Below are 23,838 nucleotides of genomic sequence, written 5' to 3'. Positions count from 1 at the left end.
GAGCATTAGGTGAAACACAATGAGGTGGTTTGGCCATGTGGAGAGGATGGAGAGTGAGAGACTGATGAGAAGAGTGTATGTGAGTGAGGTGGAAGGGGGGAGAGGGAGAGGGTGGCCAAGGATGAGATGAGGGGATGGAGTGGAGAGGTATAGGAGAGAGGGGGGTTTGAGCTGGAAGCAGGGCAGTGAAATGGCAGGTGATAGGGCGACATGGAGGCAACTTGTTTGTGGCCTCCCCTTACGGGATTAAGGCGTCTGGCAATATATAGATAGACAGAATAATAATAATAATAATAATAATAATAATAATAATAATAATAATAATGTCATGGTCAACTTTGTTTCTCAGAAAGTACCTGGTCTTATCAAGAAATCAACTGCAGTCAACATCTAAAAAAAATAACACCATGACTATGGTATCAATTCACTGGTAGTACAGTATCGCAGCAAGACAGTGGCACCTACTAAACAAAGTAATCCTCCATCGTAGTACCATCCACAAAATCATAAATTTAAAGAGAGAAGCTCTGAGTTTTTCCTTAAATGATTCCACAATGTTAATTTGCTTTGTAGATATGGGCAACAATATATAATCCTGGTGCTGTATGAGAGGGATGGTAAAGGGATAAAGCAGCAACCCTGTGTGTATTGCCAGTGATGGTGATGCACAGGCCACAGTTTGTACAGCAGATAATTGAGCACCTGCCTTTTTGTTGTATTATCCAGTCAGAGGTAGACTGGTACTTACTTTTGTTCTCATCTGACAGAACTATGCCGTTCTCACAACTCCATCCATCCATCCATTGCCAGACGCCATGTATCCCAAATGGGGTGGCCAATGGCTCAGAGTTAATTGTTTTACAGGGAGGGCACAAAATTAAGATTGCATGGAATTCGATTGGATTTAGTAGTACAGTAGGAGAGAATCTACATGATTAACCCGTTAACTGCTCTATACAGCCTGGGCTGTTCCAAGTGCGACTGCTCAATACAGCCCTGGCTGCAGTGAATTTTGAATATAGTGCCATGGTGACCAAGGCTGACCCATGCAAGCATGTTTGAGCCTTCAAAATCAAAACTGAAACTGAAACTGAAAACCATACATTCCAACAGGGAGAATCAGACACTTCGATGTTCATCCATGGCTTTACCAAGGTAAATACTGAGCTAATATTTCGTTACTATATACTTTAGCATGTGTTCTCTCAATTTCTAAGACAAAATTTGGCCTTTGGGAATTTCATTTTTACCCCTATGTCTGCACACCATGGACACCTCTAAAAAACTGCCATGCGCAGTTAATGGGTTAATCAAATTTACCCTTCAGTTTGCAGGGCCATCCTGACTACACTTGGCCATCATCCAAGCTGAAAATGGTTATTTCCATCATATGAAAACAAACAAAAACTAATATAAATAAGTAATGTAGTGTACTGCATATAAAAATCTATGACCGACTCATGGTTTTACCTGGGAGCTGGAAACAGATAAGTGCCTTTATTTGGTGGCACTGATATAAATAAGCACCTCCACTTTACTGTGCAAATGTCCCTTAACTACCTCCTTGTCCCCAACAGGATGGTGGACTGCAAGAGAAGGACAATTTCAGACAGCAGTTCACTGGATTCATAACCAGATGAACCTAAGGCCTCAACAATAAATACACATGTTAAGGTAAAATAACTGACACTTACTCAATGTAGAAGCAGCTGTTGCGGTTGAGTTAGCGTGTCTGTCTCTCTCTCTCATTCTTCAGGTTGAACATTTAGTAGACTACACAGCTGACTAGCACCTCAGCAACTGAAAAACATAAAACTTTCATGTTTTCAGTTACACATCTTTCCCTGAAACTGAACAAAACTGTCTGTCAGCACCAAGAATAAAATCAGTTTGGGAATCAAGAGAATTAAATACTTTGAGGGCACCAAACATATGGTTTCCTTGTTCTACAAGTCAAAAACTTCCCCAAAGGGAAAATAGTGGCCTGATAGAAAAAAAAAAAAAAAAAAAAATCCAGATCCCTTTTGTTTTTTAAGGATGGGATGAGGTAGGGTCCAGAGAACAGGAAAATCTGAGAATGCAAGAAGTAACCAAGTGTGCCTGATTCAATGGTTCACCCTCTCATACGCTCCATTCAAGCCACGAGAGAAAAAAAAAAAAAATACAGATGACAGAGACTTAAAAACATGTACAGTATTTAACACCTAATTCCATAATACTGTCATGAGATGCGGGATTACAGCTATGCTGCCATAGCCCAGAATATAGGTTAGGTAACTGGCCACATCACTGCAGCTGACAGATCTGTACATGATTACAAAAACCTACCTGCCACATCTTGTCCAATACAAACCAGAATATATAGATTCTGGTTACTTTGCAGCCTATCTCATGTAGCCTGGTGGCAGCAAAAGGCAATGCTATGGCTCTACATCCTTTCCATGCAACTTCTTCCTGGCAAGTACTATGTTCTTGCACTAATCTCTTGTTCAATTATGCATTCAAGATGAAGAGATGGCAATTTATGTCCAAGTGAAAACAGAACCGAGTTAGTCTCACCATAACTGGCAGCTCCAGACATTAAGAACACATGCCCACTAACAATCATCCTGGCTATTTTTTCTACCAAAGGATTGGGGGAGGTAGAGTGATGAATACTGAACAGAATAAGTAAGTGAGAGAACTGTCAACAGCATGCCCAGTGAATTGGCCATCATTTACACAAAATTCAAGTCCTTGAATCCTATGTTTATTACTTTTGTTTTTACTTTTTATTTTTAAATGGATAGATTTCACATTCATCTGCCAGATACAGCAGGTTTGTTTTTGTCTGACAAAGATCCCTAACCCATTTCAGCTAAATGCCCCTCAACTCTTTCCCTATCCCCCAAGGAATGGTAGAATCCAGGTCAACTTCAGCTTGCAGTTCATTGGGTTTACATTTAAATGATCCTGGGGCAATATTAACAAGAAAGAGCCCCATACAAGATGCCTGTGACACTACAGTTACAAGAAAAAAAAATGTCTATGTACAGAACAGGTTACATGGGTCCAAAGGCTTTAGGGAAAATGGAATATTTTGAAATGCAGAATCATGATGATAACTGAGGAAACACATAAAAAATAGCCAACAGTATCATAAACAGTAAATACATATATACACTGCAGTATCCTTTATTACCTTTATTTAATATGTACCGGTAGCTCCATTCATCCATATACAAACAGTCTTCAAATTTGCACTGATTGTGTGAGGACAGATATCAACAACCCTGTATGGCATTTTTAAAAATTTGGAAAATGGAGGTTCCTGGAAATTAGATGTTTGGATATGGAAAACTTTACTGTACTACTTACAGTCTACTTTGTCCTTATATGCTTCTCTGGCCGGTATTCTTGTCGGTTAAGGAAGCACCCTAACACTTTTTCAATGTGATTTATTTTGTTCAATACATCTTATTCTCCTCTTTTGTGTAACATAAATCCTTCCACTACTGTATTACCATACTATGCATAAATAACATACAAAATAATTTTAACCAGATGTATCCAAAAATGAACCACTAAAGAAGAGGTGTTCGGGAGATTCCTTCACTGACAAGAATCTGGGCCTCTGTCACACCATCTTTTTCTTGTCCTCTCACCATGTTTGGTCATCAGTAAATCCATCATCACGAATTATGATCTATCCCTGGCCAGCTGGTTTAATACCACAATTAGTCATGGTAAACATATCACCTCCTTGCCACAGTGACATCAGGCTGCCCTGTCTTATGCAAATACATTTCCATCCCATCCCTCCATCTCACCACCAGTCTTCCCTACCCCCTCTCTTTCCCCACCTTACTCACACAATTCTAGCCAATCTCTCATTGTATATTCTCTTTACAGGGCCAAACCATTTCAGAGTACTCTTAACACTATCCAGTATATTTACATCAACATCACAACATTCAACTTCCTCATTACCATGATACCCCCCACACCCAAAAAAAAAAAGACAGGATGAGGAAGGACCCAGAAATAATGATATATAAAAGACAACCACAACCAATAATGTTGTCAAACCTACAAGGGGGGCCCACCACATCCTGGTTACTGGCTGTGGGGATCAGTGCTCAAGTGGTGACACGTGAGGGTGTACTAGGCATTTCTATTAAGGATAACTGACCTCCCTTGGGGGACAGTGGGATTTTAATACAGTATTCTTAATGTTCAGCTCCCTAATCTATCTATCTATCTACAGCCTGACGCCCTAATCCCGCAAAGGGTGGCCGCAGAAAAAATGCCTCCAAATCGCTTTGTCACCCACCATTTGACCATCCTTCCCCCAACTCACTCCCCCCTCCTTCATATACCTCTCAACTCCATCCCTCCACCTCATCCTCAGTCTTCCCCTCCCTCTCCCTCCCTCCACCTCACCTACATACAACCTCTTAGCTCCCTAATGCGAAAGATAATCAATATTTTCAGTCCTTTATGTATGCAACAGGTCAACTCTGGAAGTGTCTTCCTGTCTGTATTTTCCACTGTCTATGACATCCAGTCTTCAAAATGCAATGTGTCTGGGCATATCAGTGGATGGAGCTTGAATTTAGCCCCCTTGTGTTTTTTTCCTGAAAAGAATAACCTGCTGGCTTCCAGTTTTTGTTCTTTCTTCTTTACATTAGAAACAAAAAATCTAGCCCAAGGATGCCGGACCGTGTACATATCTGTACTTGATGGCAGCTGGTAATGTGTCACAATCCTGAGTCATTTCCCAGCATTTCCTATAGCCTAGGGGTTACCTTAAAGGACCTCACCCCATGTCGTCCTCAGTCTGCTTCTGGGTATCCTTCCCTCCACAGTCATATCTGTGACTCTCCTTAGCTACTCAACCTACCCCTCCTCTCAACATGTCAAAACCATCTTAGCCTACCAGTTTACATCACTTTTCTCAAATCTCTTATGCTAAATCTCTCATAACACTGTACATTATTCTCAGTTCTGTCACTCACTGACAACCTACCTTACCTCATTTTCATATTTTTGTGCATTAAAAGCTTAGCTTTTGTTACTGTAACTGACAGGTGACTGTTTAGTATGGTCCTGAGGGGTACCTTACTGTCATGGGTGCCAGAAGTGGTATGGTAGCTGGCCTCATCCAACACTACCAGGTGGGAAACTCAACTACAATTACCAAAGTCTGGCCTAATCATCACCATCATCATCCAGACCTCCTCTCACATCCCAAGGAAGGGTGAGGCAGAGTCTAGGGAGCCAGAAACAAACCTGACAGAAATAACTACAGGTACATATACACATTTACCCACATACAGCTCTTCTCAACAGGGTGGAGTCAAAGGCTTTTCGTCTCATTAACTCTACTCCTCTTACTGACTCCCTTCAACCTCTGTCTCTTCACTGCACTGTTGCATCTTTATCTCTTTTCTATCGCTACTTCAATGGTCACTGTTCCTCTGAACTGTCTGCATGCATTCCTCCACCTCTACGACGGGCGCATAGCACCCATCTAGCAGCAAACTCTCACCCCTTTTCTGTCCAACTTTCTAATCCAAGAGTTAACTGTTACTCCCAGTCCATTTATGCAACAGGTCAACTCTGGAACTGTCTCCCTCTGTCTGTATTTCCTGCTTCCTATGATCTCCAATCTATCAAACGCAGCATGTCCAGGCATCTTGAAATGAATGGATCTTGAATTTGGCTCTCTCTTGTATTTTTTCTCTTGGGAGGAACAGTTTTAAGGGCTCGTTGCCTTTGATTCCTTCTTTCTCACATAAAAAAAAAAAAAAATTGGCAGGTGACTGTTTAGTATGGTACTGACAGGTACTATCATGAAAGTGGTGTGGGGCCAGAAGTGGTATGATAGTTGGCCTCATGCAACACTCCCAGGTGGGGAACTCAACCACATTCACCAAAGTCTGGCTTAATCACATCATCCAGACCTCCTCTCACACCCTGAGGAAGGGTGAGGTGGAGTCCAGGGAGCCAGAAACAAACCTGATAGGAGTAATAAACTACATATACACATCTTGCAGACACAACTAGAAACAGTTCCCTAGGGTGGGTTGGACTTGTCAGGCTTGGGAAACACCTGGCTTAGAGGGAAAACTCTGAATTCAAACCAGAGACCTTAAGTACTGTATGGTTGACAACAGTATGGGCATAGCCTTCTGCCACTGATAAGACATGCCCCAACTATACTGTTCTCCTTAACTAGGCAAAAAAGTAACACCTCTCCAACTTGAATGGTGAGTTATAACAAGAGATTAACATTAAAGTATGGCACAAATCATGAAATGTTATGAAAAGGATGCAGAGCCAGAGTAGTGTCTTGTTGTCACTGATCTGTGGGAAATAAGCTACAAAAAGGATTAAACTCTCTGCCATGCTGAGTGAACTAATGTTACTGGTGGCACATCAGTGGCACTGGAGCTGCATGGAATCAAGTACAGTATTCTATCTATCTATAGCCAAACGCCACAATCCCGTACAGGGTGGCCATTTGACTTTGAGATATTTGTTTTACAGGGAGGAGAACTAACCCAACACCAGCCCACTTGTTGGGGTAGGTGGTGGCTCAGTCGGTACAGAGGTAGTCTGCAGTCCTACTGGACCCAGGTTCAAATCCCTGCTGGGGCAGGGAACAGTTTAAGGATTTGAATTTCATAAAATCAGACTTTACTGATCTACCAGAAGACCTGCCGACATGTCATAAAAATAACCCTGCTAATACCAATACAGCAGTCCTGTATGAGACAGTCCTAGCATGTATTCAATATAGACGGTGGGTGTTAGCGCTGAAGTGATGACATGTAGAGGTGTATGGTATGTAGGAGGACTACTGGGTCTTGGGAGCAGGCTGTGAAGCCTATGCCCAAAGTCGGGGGGGAAAAAAAAAAAAAAAAAAAAAACAAGCACATATGGTTTGGTTATATTGTTACCACCCAGCATTGTAAATGGTTTCTTGGCTTACAAGAAACCATTCGACTTGTCACTCAATGTAAAGCCACCTGTAAAGGAAAAAAAGCATTAAGAGGTGACAGGAAAGATGGGAGAACTAGGAAGAGAAGAGGGCAGGCACAGAAAAAGAATGATAAAGGCTAAGAAAGGTGTAGGCAGCACCATATCACGGGAGTGGATGATAGTTGCCACCACCTACCACTTTTAATGGGAAAAAAAAAAAAAAACGTAACACAAATGCATCTCCTGATGATTTTACTCAGGTCTGGAGACTTCTGAAACTGGATGGGTTTGATTCAGCCTTAATAAACTCCTCTGCCTACATAAGTACATTCAAACCTTGATTTAACCACTTAACCGCGGGGCGTCACTTTCGTGACGCTTGGGAGCAAGGGATCATACCGTGGGGCGTCACTTTTGTGATTCTGTGTTATTTTGAATTCACCCAGGCTTCCAAGTGGTGGCTTGTATCATCTATCAGTACTGCCAATGTCCAACACTAGTGAGCACTCCTAATCTCATCTGTACTCCCATCCATTGTTGACAATTTAGCCATTTCTCCCCGTTCTTGACTCCCCTCCCTACCCCCATCCATTACCCTATCCTCTCGCCTGCCCGGCAGTGCTACGCTAAGTAAATCTTCCCTGGAATTTTTCACTGATTTCATCCATTGAAATAAGCCCTATGCCGCCCTATTCTTATACCAAATTATACATACAAGAAAGAAATAAGGTAAGTGAAAGTGCCATACACCTGGAATTGGCTAATTATCACCTGACAACACCTCACGTGCACTCGTTTGCTAAATTTTCGCTGTTTATTTCCCCTTGAAATATGCCGTATAATCTACTTTCGTAATAAATATACATATAAGGAGGGAAGGGAGAAGCCTAAGTGATATTTACATTCACCTGGAACTACCTAATTTATAATGTATTGTCTAGATTTCCTGCCAATCATTTCACTGCTATATATTAGCTGCTGTCAAGAGGCTAACATTGGCAGTAATGCATTTCCCTAGGTAGGCCACCACCCCGGCCCACCCTTATCAGTTCACTCTCATCTTCCAATGTGGAGGTACGTCTGTTTGCTCTTGCTGACTTCAGGGACTTTTCACCACCATGCAAAGGGCCCTGTGACCTTTACCCCCAACTAAACCTCGTGTGGAAAGAGGTAAAGGGCTGACAATTGATAAAAGAGTGACTACGATCTTTCTACTGAGTAAAACAGTGCAAGTGGAATTGTAAATAATGTGTAAACAGCAAGTGAAAGTAATGAATGTAAAGATACGTGAACAGTGGGAAATAGTTTTATAAGTTACTTCAAGTGACAGTGCATAACACACTGTAAATAAAACAGAAATGTAAATAACGTAAATAAAATAGAGAACGTAAATAGAAATGTAAATGAGTAGTATTATAAGAATACGAGTATATACCCTAGAAGTAATGACAGTGAAAGTTTCACTCTAGCATGTCTGAATACTATGAGTTATGAGAGTGAAGGTGAAAGCGACATTCACTCTCAATGCTAGTATACAGGACGAGAAAGTGAATGCTACGTATTTTACTGAAAGAAATTGAATCCCTATAGTGACAGTAAACTAATACTACTGAAGGAAACTTATGGATAAAGACTGTAGAGATATAAAAGTGTTATATAGTAAAAGAAATATAAACTGTGAGGGGTTTTATGAATAATAAATGACAGAATACCAACAGCGAACTAGCGCAAGTGGGAAGGTCATACGCGCTCGTAATTTTCATTGCTTTCACAGTGGTTTTTATTTGGAGTATGGATCCCAAACTACTTGATAATCATAGAGTAGTGTTTATAGTGTTAATATCTGGCTGTGGTAATCATATTACGGGTTGTCGGGAAGTGTAAAGTGGAGACTTTGTTACCCAACTTCAGAGGTCTCCACAAGTCCTACGGTAATCGACGAAGGCTGAACAAACATCCCAGGAGAAAGCTGAAGGTATGTGCCATATGCATATGTAATTTTAATATTCTAGGATTAATAACTGATTTTTGGCAAATATTTTTTGAGAGTCTGTCGGAGCCCGAATAACCTCGCTGGAGACGCAAAACATTGGAAATCATGCCCGCGGTGTAAGGGTTAAGGGACCTGCATTTAAGGAATTTCGGATTTAAGGGACTCCATATTCTACCTGACAAACGAACAAGACCATTAAAAAATGATACATAATATCTAGATTATACACATTTATGTTTCTTTATACAGTACCCGTAAAATAATATTCATAATCATATAAATAATATGATTTATATGTGGTAAAACAATGGACATTTTCAAACAAGGGACATGTAGATTCCTCATTCAGTCCCTTAAAATGAGGTTTGAGTGTACTCTGCTTTAGCTGAATAACAATTTGGTAAAGGTAGCAGCAAGGTTAGCACAAACACTCTTAAATTCCATCCCTGTCTCCCAAATGGAGGATGGTGGACTACAGAAAGGTAAATTAAGCCTGTAGTCCACTAGGTTCACATTTACAAAACTCTCAGATCATAAAAACAACAGTGACAGGTATTGTGTAATACTGACCAATCCACGTTAAGGGCAGGGTGTCCACGCAGCTCCATCACACTAAGCTGACATTCTCTGCTGCTAACCCATCTACAGTCATGGGCCTTAATCACAGAAATCCCCCCCTCATCCTGTCCTCCTTGGCTGATTGTTAACACTGGGCTAAGGGCTCAAACTGATGAAGAACCCATACAAGTCCTTTCCAGTGGCGAGGTCGTTGTTGCTAGTGGTGGAGATGTCTGAGATGGATCTTTTCTTAGATACCCGTTATATAGCTAGGTGGGGCAGGCTGTGTTGATGGAGACCAGCTCTGCCCAACTCCACCTACGAGGATTGGGAGGGAAAAAATTGTGATTCCTAGGGCTGCCAGACAGTTCCACATGATGGTGTGGATGAAGCAGAATCTATGCCATTGCAGAATTAACACCCCCTTCCTCATTTAGTACAGTACTAAAAAGAATTTGCAATGGATATGTAGAGAAATTGCCCAGAACTGCATAAACTAAATGATAAACATATTACCGGTAATTTTAATATCCGTTAGTTGGGGGGTAATTCCATTATACGGTAATACACTAGTTTCTAGATTAGGGTCGGCTGATCACCAAATTATTGGTTTATGATAATTTCATGGTCAATTTCTTTAATACACATAAAAGAACTAAAGGTATTTGGGTAGGTTCACGCCTAAAATGGTTTGAAATCAATTCGTTTACTTTCACCATTAAGGAAAAAAAAACTAGGTTGGAGTTAAAGTTTCCACAGCCTTAACATTACATTAAAGACTCAACAATATCTCACTTACTGACTCGTCAAAGAATAAAGTTGACTGTGAACTGTGCAACAAGTCGATTCATCCAATTATTTCTAAGGAATCCAGTGACATGGTTTTGTAAACATTTACCACCTTTGGAGTTTATTCCCCACACCTAAATGGAACATTAAGACAACTACGGCTACAGCCTACTGTTTTTCCATAGCACTTCTTCGCGATTAGTACAATATTCTAATGTATTGCTTCGGCTCTGCATTCAAGGTCGTGCAGTGCCAATATTTTGTCTAACCAAAGTGAAGTACAGTATTTCCCACCTCTACCGTAGCCTACGGGGCTACCAACCGCCTGAAACTACTTCATCTCCTAACATATTTCAAAATAATGTCTGGAAACCTTACCGGAGCATTGTAAGCTTCATATGTGACCTGGATGGACGTTGGCCTGTGCACTCATCAGCCATAGCTTATCGGTACAGCAACTCGCCTCAACCATTTTACTTATCGAATTTCTTCACCCTAAAGGCATGCTTCATATAGCTCTTAAGCATCACAATATATTTATTTAATTCCTGGCTTATCGATATCATAATAAAAAGCAATTAAAATAATGGCCGCTAAAATCCAATACTTACTACTTCCTCCCGCTTTCCATGTTCAATTCCAATGATGATCAAATAGATCGCAAAAGAATATACACGAATTTCTCATTTTCACATATCCATGCAATTGTTAAATAATACATGTAATTTATTATAAAATATAAAAAATGCTTTATAAGCATTAGGTATGTTCAATAAACGCTGAAATAACCCAGTGTTTGCATTTTATGTAGAATTTGCTGACCCCATTAAAGTTTGATGCCAAATAGTAAAGCAGTGCTTCTCTCATTGAGGGAAATTTCCCCAGAGCTGGTGCATTAATGTCATCAGTGGGTAAAATGAGGACTGATGTAGTCCGTTAAACCTAGAAAGTAATGAGAGTAATTATATATCATGATAATATAATAGAATTAAGTGATTATTGTTATAAGGGTCTATCTATCTATCTATCTATTGCAAGATGCCTTAATCCCTTATACGGGGTGGCCACAAACAAATCTCCCCCACGTCACCCTGTTCCCCGCCATTTCACTTCCCTGCTCCCAATTTATAGCCCCCTCTCTAATATACCTCTCCACTCTATCCCTCCATCTCATCCTTGGCCTTCCCCTCCCTCTCTCCCCCTCCACCTCACTCACATACACTCTTCTCGTCAGTCTTTCACTCTCCATCCTCTCCACATGGCCAAACCGCCTCATTGTGTTTCTCCTAACGCTTCCTATCACATCGGCATCCACACAACAACGCGCCTTCACGTCTTCGTATGTCAGTCTGTCTCTCCATGTGACTCCACATGCTCCTCTCAACTAACTCATTTCCACTGGTGTCACTCTTGACTTGTGTCCCTCCAGCAAGGTCCAAGCTTCACTTCCATACGTCAGAGTTGGTATCACAATACTGTCATGAAATAACTTTTTCACTTCCATGCTCACTTCCCTGTTTCTTATCACTGCCTTCAAGGAACCAGCAACCTTTCTTCGTTGTTGTACCCTTTCAAGCACTTCACCCTCCAAACTTCCATCCTTACTCATCACACTACCTAAGTATTTAAACGCACTCACATTTTCCATTTCCTCATCATCCAACCTCACTGTACATTCACTGACCACCTCTCCCGAAGACCATAGGCTAAGTTTACTCTTCCCTACATTCACCTTTAGATTCCGTTTCTTAAACACTCTTCCAAACTCATCCACCAAGCCTTGGAGCTCCCCGTCGTCTTCACTCAACAACACAGTATCATCTGCAAACAACAATACAGGGAGTTTCCAAACACTGTCCTCTCTCATTAGGGCCACTCCAACATCCACTGCCCTACCTTGTATCTGTTTTATAACCCCATCCATATTTTTTTTTTTTTTTTATGTGTCCGACTCTGGGCAAAGGCTTCAGGGCCTATATCTTGGGGGCAGTAGCCTATCCCAAGGCCCAGTAGTCCTCCTACACCTCCACATGTCACCATTTCGGCGCTAACACCCACCGTCCATATTGAATACATGCTAGGGCTGTCTCATAGAGGACTGGTGTATTGGTATTAGCGGGGGTATTTTTACAACATGTCGGCGGGTCATCTGGTAGATCAGGAAAGTCTGCTTTTAATGAAATTCAAATCCTTAAACTGTCCCCTGCCCCAGCCAGGATTCGAACCTGGGTCCATCAGGACTGCAAGCCGCCTCTCTACCGATTCAGCCACCGCCTCCCCCAATAAGGTAATGGTAACAATATTCTTACGAGTGATAATCTAACCTTAATTTTTGTAGCTAGATTGGGTGCATTTACTTTACGGGGTCCTTTTCGGCGGATTTCCTCCTTGTCAGCATTTTTTTTTTTTTTTTTTTAAATCCGGGGTGAGATATTTTAATGTTTCAGGTTATCGGAAACGTGCTTTAGATATTAAACTAACCTTATTTGTCCCTGCATAAGATGCACAAAGAAAGGGAGAAGATGGTTTTGGTGGGGAATGGGCACCATTTGTTGTTGCAGATGGTGATATATCTGAATACGCTGTTACAGAGCCGAAGTGTGACGTCAAGTTACCATGACAACTGCCATGCTGGTTCAACACAAACATCTGACATAAGGTTTTTACAATGTCGTTTCTTGTTTCTTTCTTCTGGGAGGAAGGCTATGAATGTGTGTGACAAACCCTTCCTTTTAATGTCTTGAGCAATCAAGCAATTGTAAGACAAAGGCCCGTATTCACACGGTGTTAGGAGTCTCTCAAGTGCTACACCCTCAGTAGTATATTTTGTATATTTCTCCTTAGTTATCTCGTTATATATATATTATGTTGAATAAATTAACATAAATGAAGGAAAGTTACAAGAGATTATTACTCGTGATTCTGTGACTTAGCTGAATATAATCATCTATCGTTAGATGTAACGGATTGACAGTTGTCTATAAACGGTATACAACGAGGGGACTATGGCTGACAGCACTAACACTGTCAAGCTCCTGTGACTCATCCGACTGTAGAAAGCCGTCTTGTGTTAGAAGAGAATTCTAAAGTTATCCAGACGATGACAGGGTTAATGATATCCATATTAATTAATGCAGAATGGGAGTGTTTTCCCGATCACGAGAGGGTTAACGTGTCATATATGGGAATAGAACTGATATGGAAGCTGGCCAGATGGAAGACCAAAAGCATCAGAGACGACTACATACTTCCCCGATTCAGTAAATAAGTAGTAGATAAGCAGCATATTAACTGGGTAATCACAGAATCCAATCATATTTTTCCAGTGTCTATAAAAGGTCATGGTTGTCCTTTCTTATCGTGCACTGTTCACTTTACCACGGCACGCCCATTGAGAATCTTACTATGTAGTTCTGAGGTCAATGGTTTCCTTACAGAGTCGCGAGGTTTGGATCCTCTGATATTATGTGTTGATAGGTTTGGATCCTTCAAGATGTAGTTGTGATGGGTTTGGATCCTCTAATATGTAGTTGTGATAGGTTTGGATCCTCTGATGGTACGTAGAGACCCACCAGATCTCTAATGGTATGAAGTGAAAGGTTTGGCTCTTTTTATATGTAGTTGTGGTAGGTCTGGATCCTCTGATATAGTGATAGGTTTGGATGATTCCTTCGATATGTAGTAGTGACTGGTTTGGATCCTGTGGGCATAGTGACGTCTGCTATAATTACTGTAATCACTGATACCATCAAACGATTTTACTCGGCTTGGTACTGACAACTAGTTGTGAAGGGGTTAACGAAGGGTGTACCAAAGCTCTGTTTATTCAAATTTGGCCACAACCATCTCTCCATCTTGAATGCTGTGATCTGATAGTAGAATAGCACTAGAATATGATGCTTGTCACGAGGAAGTGCTTTGAAAAGGATGAAGAGCCATAGCATTGTTTATTTCTACCCTTGACCTACGTTAAATAAGCTATAAGAGGACGAGAATCCAGACCAAATTAAAGTGAAAGAATTAAAACTCCTAAATGCGGCAAATCTTTCCTATATAAGCTCAAAACTGGTCTGAAGGTAGCAAGAATAAAGAGCAATACATCATATGACTGAAAGGGTTAAGTGTGCCTTCAATTTTTATCAGTCTGGTAAGACTGAGAGCGGCAAGAGAAGAGAAGACGGATATATTCAGAATCCTATTACTTGTCTTAAAAATGTGAGGCAAGATTTCTCGACTGAATTCACATGGGTTATCACTAAGAGAGAGAGAGAGAGAGAGAGAGAGAGAGAGAGAGAGAGAGAGAGAGAGAGAGAGACTGTGTGTGTATGCTCAGTATGTGTTTGTATGTGTATGTGTATGTACGAGTATATACATGTGTGTGTGTGTGTGTGTGTGTGTGTGTGTGTGTGTGTGCTGTCTCCTGCCCTTTCCCTGCATCGCGTGGAGGCTGAGATATATAAAATGGAACTGGCACTCCCTCTCCACTCCTGCCTCTCCACTCTCCGCTACACCATCGCCGAGTGCTACTGTTCACACCGAGGTCGAAGTGGACAGGTCGTATTCTAAGCGGCATAACACCTCTTCCTTGGCGATAAATTCTGAGCAATACACCTCAGTATCCTGTTGTGTGTCAGTGATGCAAATTAACCCATATTTAAACCGTATAAATAGCATGCAACAGACTGTTAGGGAGAGCAAAATAAATCGCTAGAAGAGGTACCACGAATCCTCCTATCCCACAGACTGTCCCATCCGGTACAGACTGTCCCATCCGGTAGGTTGGAATAAAAACTGGACAAAGAGTGATCCGTTTTATTGGCTTATAATTTTGTCATTCTGTTTTTCGATATTCCCTGCATCTGTCGAGGAACGGCTTACCAAGAACGTGCCCTGTCGAAAAAGAACGCTGTCCTCATTTTTTCCTCAACCAACACAATCGGACAACTGGTATCAGAATATGTCCTTTTCTGCCCTCATTGTCACGAGGCTCTTCGGGTGCAATCATACCAAGGAAGAAATCGGCTTATTCTGACGCAAATTTTCCTACTGCGTACGTAGGGAAAAAGCTAAACAAAAGAATCCCGTTTTCACTGGTTTAGAGTTTGTAGGCATTGAATTCTCACTGTCGCCTGTATTGTCTCCCACAGTAAGAAACCGACTTTTCCAGAATTTGGCCTACATAATCGGAATACTTGCAGAATATTATGTCTGATTCCGTCCTTGGCTCAAATGAATCTTTAGATCCTGTTTCGGCAACCTCTTTGACATCCATTTAATAAATCTGGGCAATATCTTTGATATTCAGGCTCATATATATATATATATATATATATATATATATATGTAAATGTTTTTTACAATAATTCGGGGAACCTTGTTGACACCATGCTTCTTACAGGCAACATTTTTGACATCCTTTTGATCCATTTGGATGTGGATGTGGTTGAAAAGATTAGGAGAAATACACTGAGGTGGTTTGGACATGTGGAGAGAATGGAGAATGAAAGACTGACTAAGAGGGTGTATGTAGGTGAGGTGGAGGGAGGGAGGGAGGGGTAGACCGAGGATGAGGTGGAGGGATGGAGTTGAGAGGTATATGAGGGAGGGGGGGTGAGTTGGGGGGAGGGGAGTCAAATGGTGGGTGACAGAGTGACTTGGAGGCGTTTTGTCTGCGGCCACCCTTTGCGGGATTAGGGCGTCGGGCTATAGACAGATAGATAGATAGGATATCTTTGACATCCATGCTTCTTCTTACGGGCAATCGCTTGACATTCATTTCAGCAACTTTTACTGCATCCATACTTCTTATAAGCAATCTTTTTCATAACTATTATTCCTTTTAACAGCGAAAACTTTTACATGTGTGCGGTGGGTGTCCAGGAGGCATCATGAAGTCACTCCGGCTCCTTATAATGGCGTCAGAGTGTAAGTACATTATTCTTTTTTCTCTTTGCTAGGGGATGTATTCTTAATGCAGCGCCTGGTGGTCTAGTAGTTAGTGTATTTGCAGGTGACGAAATTTCTTAGTTCACAATCAGCCATGACAGAGCTACAGTTGTCTGATGGTCTTTTGGGCGATAATAGTCTCCCTCATTATTCACACAGATCATGATTTATTGTACCTCCCTTACAGCTGAGAATTGGACCCAGTTTTATGTAGCACTTTTTTTTTCTTCAATCATGCAGTTAGACAGAGAATGTACTCATGAAATTTCTCATGTCTCGTGGGACATCATGTATGTGTGACCCTTTGAGGTGCCGAGTGTGTACTGTATGGTGCAGTGTGGGTGATGGGAGGCTGTATATACTTGCCTGTATGACATTTTGAATCGATAGGTGTGTAGTGTTAGCAGTAATGAGGCTGATGGGAGGGTGTGTACATGTATGACCTTTCGAGTTGCTAAGTATACTGTACGGTGCACTGTGGGTGAGGGAAGGGTATATACGTGTGTGACCTGACCTCTTGTATTGCTGAGTGTGTATTGTATGGTGCAGTGTGGATGATGAAATGGTGTGACGGGGTGCGACTACGCGGCCCTGAGCCACATCCCTGCGACAGCCACACACCCCGATACCACCTTGCCGCTGCCACAGCTCACTTCCTCAACACCGTACCCTCCACCCGCCTCCACCTCACCTTCCACGACGCACCAGGTCAGTCATCCCTCAAAGACTGTGTTACAAGTGGCTTCGGACATTCCGTAACTCTTCTTTCCTGACGATTTAGCATATTACGCGTTAACAATTCCTTGCATGTTATTTATATCGTACCAATAGGAACATATTTTACAATAAGTCTGCAAGAGGATACTGAGGGGAAATGTGCAGCATAAAATAATCACTAACGAGGAAATGTTACGAAATCACCCAAACCAGTCCAGTGACACCGGGGAGGGAGACACATGCATGGTGAAAAATTAATCGTTTGTGAAACAGGAATAAGCAGACTCCTTTCCAGTACACAGATGCACTCCTAAAAACATACAGATGAGTAAAAAAGAAGTGTCATTTCCACACACAAAGCACACAAAGCACCCCTTACCCCACACAGACGAGTGCCTAGTGGAAGCGGTGTGGACTGCTGGACTTGCGGCCGGGGTATCGACTAAGGGGCAGCTTCGGAACACTCTGCGCCTGGGCTCCTACTCCAGCCCAGCACAGCACGCCTTGATCGGCCCCCTCACCTGGCTTACCTCCGTCATGCAAGAGGTGTGGCACGAGACTGTACCTTCTTGGGCTTTATGAAACCTGCCTTTTATTTAATGTTACACTGTACTTCTACTCGTGACTATATTGTAGTTCTTTCACCTTAATTTTGTCCATATTTTCGTCTTGTAGCTTATTTCACAGTTCACTGACAGAATAAGACAATACTACGGCTCTCCGTCCTTTCCACAGCACTTCTTCACGACTAGCATCATGTTCAAGTGTTAATCTGTTACAACTCAGTATTCAAGATGGAGAAATGTTAATTTTAGGTATGGCTAGAATAAAATGGGTGTAGTTATCAGATGCATTACACTTTAGCTGTTACTGGTGACAAGTTAAGATAAATTATTACTGATGCGGACTACGAATTAGGCATTGTCAGTCTCTGTATATTTAGGTGTGGATTTAAACAACTTTTGTCTTCCTTGAAAAGTTTGACCTTTATATTCTTATAGTTTTGTCATATACTCTTATAGTCATTTTTTCAGGTGAAGACTATGTACTCCACTGCAAAGTTGAATGCAATGGTAAGTTATCCACTGAAAGGGCATATTTACTCGCTGTCTTGTTTATTCTGTAATCATAGTAAATAAAAATTATTCTTCTACACCTCCTGAGTTCCAAAATTTTGTGTGGAAACCTTAACCCTCTTGACCAGTACTAGTACTAATTATTTAGGCGAGACAGCATAAGACTTTGGATCATATAGTTAAGCCTTAAATCGCAAAGTGGAATACAGACTCCCGATCATTGACGATAATTTCTAAAGATGGAACTTGTTTGGCTTCCTTATATTGTTGCTAATTGCACTCTGTAATAGGATCAGACTGATTATACCTAATAATTATACAGGCGTTCGATAACTGATCGTCAAAAAGATAGGGGACTGCATTTCACTTTGCAATTCAAAGTTTAAGCATACAACCCCATGACATGGTTTAGACAAGGTGTAGAGGAATTATGGTCGTACTGATAAACTTTCCTGATCCTAAACTGTACGTAAGATTGCTTATTATATCTTTATATCCATTCGTACAGCTCTCAAACATTTCATAGTCGAATTTTAATGAATGTTAATGAGACATACTACGAAAAACAAAATGATCTGTGGTAATAGTTAACATTTATGGAGACTTCTGTATCGTAGAATTATCAGGATGTTTTATAAATATGCCCTCTAATGTCTTTGGCCGTATTTTTTTTTTTTTTTTTTCCAGAAGACGTACTGGTTTTGGATTGCCACTGATGCTATCTTTCCCACCAATGCATCTAGTTCTTCCACCCCATTTCCGGTGTCGTCTTCTTCCCCTCCTCCATCTTCCTCTTTTCCATCTCATTTCCATCCGTCTTCTCCGTACCCCAATTCTTCTTCCTCTTCTTCCCCCGCTGCTTCTTCTAGTATTGCCACCGACGCCTCTTTCCTGACGGTGATGTGGGAAATGGAGGGTGTGATGTTTGAGGGAGTACAGGGACTTTTGATCGTGCCTGAACGTTCAAAGTCGCTGTCGTCTGCTGAGGACGGGTGAGTGGACGATGAGAGGCGATAAGTATCCTAGGTTGGACAGACAACGCGCAACTCTCTATTATTTATTTTGTATATTACACCTTTTTATTCCGTTTTACGTTACTGAGGTATCCGATGTCCATACTAGAAATATATAAATAACATAAAAAAGAGTATCAGGGTGTAATATGCATAATAAATGGCTAAGAGAAAGGTGATGCAAAGTCTTTTATGCCACCTAGAACGCTGCCGAAAAAACATTAAAGTATAGCTGTGGTAAGCCAGTTGTCTCACACTATGCAGCCTCTGTTTAATACCTTTTTTTTTCTCTCTCAATTATGTACTCGTATACCTTAGTCTTCAGACGAATTTGTTCAGAACATGGGAGACTCCAAACGGGACGGCTTACATACTGCTTTCTTCAATAGTTCCAGTACTAAAGGATTTTTTAAAGTTAAAAAAAATTGTCTAGTAATGGTTTGTTCATTGGCTGGATTTTCGTATTACGTACTAACAAGGAAAGCAACCACCAATCAACCATACTATGACACGTAACACTGACTGACGCATCCAGGTCCCCATTTCAGTTTGTAAGGGTTATGTTTGTCCTCTAGCATGTGGGTGGTGGTGGTGGGGTGTGTGGATGCGCCGGGGGACGGATCATGGAAACTGCGAAGGGCGGGAACCTGGTCCTACGGAACGTCACACCTCCTGCACCCACTGTGGCCTCGTCCCTCCTTCAACCTCCGCGGCAGGACGCTCAGAATCAACGTCCTCAAGGTCCGCATCACCTTGTTAGCATCACGTGTGTGTGTTTGTGTGTGTGTGTGTGTGTGTGTGTGTGTGTGTGTGTGTGTGTGTGTGTGTGTGCGTGTGTGTGTGCGTGTGCGCCTTGTTTTTAATCCTAGCCCATGTGTCCGTGTTCTTTTAATGGAGAACGTTTGGATCTCTTTCTATTTTTTCTTTTTTATGAGTGTGGTTATCAGCAGAGAAACTGATTCTGCTTAAATGAGTACGCTTGATCAGGAAAGGGTAAAAATCAGTCTCTTGATAATATAATATTAAGCTACGAAGAGATCTCTTTGGAGGAGGACATTGAACCATTCCATCACGTCACCATCCCGCCAAAGCCACTTTCTTTAATGCTTCCTCCCCATCCATCATTATGACTTACTTTTTAGAAACTATATTTCATGCAACGGTGTTAAAAAAAAAAAAAAAAAAAAAAAGACTTTAGTTATGTCGGGACAAACTGAAAACTTTAACAGTTTTCAACTTGCAACTGCACATAACACATAATTAGAAAAGGACATTTGATTACCGATTAGGTCAGCAAAATGTCGGTAGTTTTCGACACAGTTTGGAGATGGTTGGAGTGACGGCCTTGCATTGGTTTGATACTCGTGGAGAGGCTGGAGGTTTTTCTACCCATTAATTCCACAAAGGGAGGTAGGCGGGTCATCTACTCATAAATGTTCTTGGCACTAAGGCATCTTTGCCTCAGGTTCCCTACACTTTAGTGGGGATAATGTGGGACTGTTTGCTACTGCATTATCGTAAAGGGACAATTGAATTGAACTGTCCACCAAAATTTTCAGAAACCAACAGTGTTCCTCTTCACGGATAACGAGACATTGGCATCAGCGGTAGGGTACGCTGCTGACATCACGAGGCTCATCCAGGGCCGCCTTAACTTCACTGACGTCCTGGTACCCAACACCGGCTTCGGGGCGTTCAGTGACGGCGCCTGGAATGGTATGGTGGGGGACCTGCTCCGTGGGGTGAGTTTTACTTGTCCTTTTTTGTTTTTACGTGAGTGTTATCTAGTGGATTTTTGTTTTTACGTGCGTGTTACTTAGTCGATATCTTTGTTTTGTTTTGTTCTTGCGTGAGTGTTATTTAGTCGACTTTTTTTTTATGTGAGAGTAATTTAGTGGATTTTTGTTTTTACGTGAGAGTCATTTAGTCGATTATTGTTTTATTGGACAGAACCACGCCACTCACACAGCCTTAGTACTGGGTAGGGTCGATTTCAGTTTCGTCGTTCATGACCTAACCACATGGATCCTCAGCATGACGCAGAAACACCTGGGGGTTAAGTGAAATACGAGGAAAATCTTTGTCTGCTTTATTTTATTTACTTATTTTTTTCTTACCCCGTGACTAACCATCCGATTTCAGTGGCCCACGTATGAAAAGAAGTGCAGGATTTACTGAGAGTGATAATGGTATGAAGAAATTATAGGCAGATTGGCAGATGATGAATAAATAGATAGATTGATCGATTGATAGATGGATATAGATTGATAAATGGATTGTTGGATAGACAGATAGACTGGAAGACAGATAGATAGAGAAGTAGACAGGTAGACAGATTTGTGAATAATCAAGCTCCGTTGACCATAAAACTTAATCATCAGCATCTTGCACAGACATTATCATTTCTCTAGTTAAGACTGCCTGCGTTGACGTTTAAGTGGTGGCACTTGTCTATTATATGCCTCTCACTTTAACATGGCTCAGATTTAGCCATTTTACTGTTTACTTCACATGGCTCAGAGGCAGAATAAGACAACGTTATGGCACTACATCCTTTTGTGTAGCAGTTCTTCGTGACCTGTAGTCGTGTATCGTACTGCAGAGTTAATCTATTGCCTTAGTTTAGTATTCAAGATGGTGAGATGGCAATTTCAGGCCAAGTAAAAAAAAAAAGAAAAAAGAAAGGAAGAAGATGGAGAGAAGGCAATTTGGGGTTAAGTTAAAGTAAGAAGAGTATAATATGACCTCCATCGTGCACAGGAAGCCGACGTCTCTCCCATGGACTTCACTCCCATCTGGCAACGCACTCTGGTCATCGACTTCGGCCTCATCTACAGCACCGACAACGTGGTCATCATCTCGAGGGCGCCAAGGCCCTTCATCAGGCCGCTGCTCCTACTGCAGATATTCACAAGGCTGGTAGGAAACGACAGCTGTTATATTATTATTATTATTTTTATCATTATTAATATTATTATTATTATTATTATTATTATTATTATTATTATTACATCACATAAAACAAAGTTCATGTGGCACCTTCCCTTGTCACAACCAGCAGAGAAATGTTGGCGAATTTTTAATCACAGTTGAAGTGGGAGTCAAATTACCATCTAAATGACTGAGTATGGCAGTGGTGCCAGTGCAGTGACACCTTTGACCATTGACCCTTGTTTTTTTGGCAGGTGTGGGCGTGTCTTGTGGGTATGGTGGTGGGTGCGGGCGTGGTGGTGGGCGGGCTGGTGTGGGCGCGGCGAGGCATGGACGGGGTGAGGGGAAAGGGAGTCGTCCAGTACTGCACTGCCACCCTTAAGATCATGGTCTACCAGAGTACGCAGGGCGGTGTTTTAATCATTGTTTAATGCTGGAGGGGGACGCCCTTACGTGATGTTACCGACAGGGCTCGGTGGTGGAACTTCTCGGTTATACACAAATCCTTCAATCCTCCCTCCCCTTCATATTCCCCCCAAAAAAGGATAGTGGGCTGCAGAAAAACGGCAGCTTTGTCCTGCAGTCCACTGGGTTCATGTTTAGATGTGCCTGGGATTGAAACTGCTATTATTACTATCACTTTGAAAGTGCATTTGCGAATGCTCTTAAGAAAATATATAATGTCCCAAGATTAATAAGTAATCATAGTATATCCAAGGCAGCAGGACTACTTTTACTTAGACACCATGTTGCCCTAGTGCAAGCTAGGTATTGTAAAGCCCTAAGTAGAAAGAATAATGCGGTTTTTAGGTTATTTTATCAGTCCTCTGGCCACCATGTTCCTCATTTATTGAAATATTTTTATGATAAATATGAGATAGATATATTGGATAACTCTGTGGACATTATAAATACCAGAATTCAGTGGGTGCAGAACCATGAGGAAATAAGTGGTGTGGAGTTAATGTAAATTTTGAAAAAGATGTATAACAGTTGATACTGAATGTGTTGGTATGCAAATTGTATATATTTTATTTAGTTTTTTTTTTTTTTTAATTAATGAAATTGGATCTGCTCCTCGATCTGATTGTTAAGGATTTATTTATTGTAAATATTTTATTAAATTTAATTGTAAAGGAGTATCTATAGTATTTATGATGATGAAATGTATTATATTTTATGTATCACGAGATACGAAATAAAGACGATTGATTGATTGATTGATTGACTACTGCTGCTGCTACAACTACTACTACATTATCATTGTTTACTAGAGTAGGTACAGCTGAATTCTTAAAAATCCTGGTTCAGCATGGCAGCGAAGGGTTAAGCTAGAGAATTTTAACTCTTATTTTGAAAAATTTTCGCAGGAGAAAAGAATGACTGATGGGACTTCCTGCATCTAAACTAAACCCTCTAGTGTTGTGTATACCCGTTTGTGTGTGTGTGTGTGTGTGTGTGTGTGTGTGTGTGTGTGTTAAACTAAGAGGTAAAGCACCTAAAATGTTGTGTTACTTACCACTGCGTCGGAAGGAAGGAGGGAGAAAGGGGAAGAACTAGGTGGTGAGGAAGTGCCGTTAACCATCACTCTACACATACGAGATAGTCTTTATTTATAGTATGTAGGAAGACAATTTGTTATTTATTTACTTATTTATTTACTTGTCTATAGTTTCTTCCTACTGCTTGTCTTTTTTTTCTTTTTTTTTTAACTAAAGAGAGGCCTACTGTAGTGAAAGCCTTCCGAACAATCTCGGAGGGGAGAAATTATGCTCACTTACTGAAACTGTATTTATTCTCTACTTATTGTGAAGCTAAACGTTTTCGACCTGACTTGGGCCATCTCCAG

General features: G+C 41.2%; 2 protein-coding genes across 2 annotated transcripts in view; both read left to right on the top strand.

The window, feature by feature from the left end:
- The first annotated feature begins 18,945 nt into the window (after window positions 1-18,945).
- LOC145401597 (uncharacterized) lies at window positions 18,946-21,548 on the top strand. The gene is made up of 4 exons (XM_080273792.1): window positions 18,946-19,037; window positions 19,634-19,799; window positions 20,618-20,800; window positions 21,543-21,548. The coding sequence occupies exons 1-4, from the start codon at window positions 18,946-18,948 to the stop codon at window positions 21,546-21,548; spliced, it is 447 nt and encodes a 148-aa protein (XP_080129918.1).
- A 276-nt stretch (window positions 21,549-21,824) lies between these two features.
- The window catches only part of LOC145402167 (uncharacterized), a 4,370-nt gene continuing 2,356 nt past the window's right edge, over window positions 21,825-23,838 (top strand). Inside the window, exons 1-2 of the mRNA XM_080274287.1 lie at window positions 21,825-21,977; window positions 22,244-22,388. Coding sequence (XP_080130413.1) covers window positions 21,837-21,977; window positions 22,244-22,388 — 286 coding nt within the window. The 5' untranslated portion in view covers window positions 21,825-21,836. The remainder of the gene's footprint in view (window positions 21,978-22,243; window positions 22,389-23,838) is intronic.

This window comes from Coenobita brevimanus, chromosome 6, assembly GCF_032717465.1.
Source record: "Coenobita brevimanus isolate Jiangsu-jjx chromosome 6, ASM3271746v2, whole genome shotgun sequence".
NCBI classification, from domain to species: Eukaryota; Metazoa; Arthropoda; class Malacostraca; order Decapoda; family Coenobitidae; genus Coenobita; species Coenobita brevimanus.
This window is presented reverse-complemented; position numbering and strand designations above follow the sequence as displayed.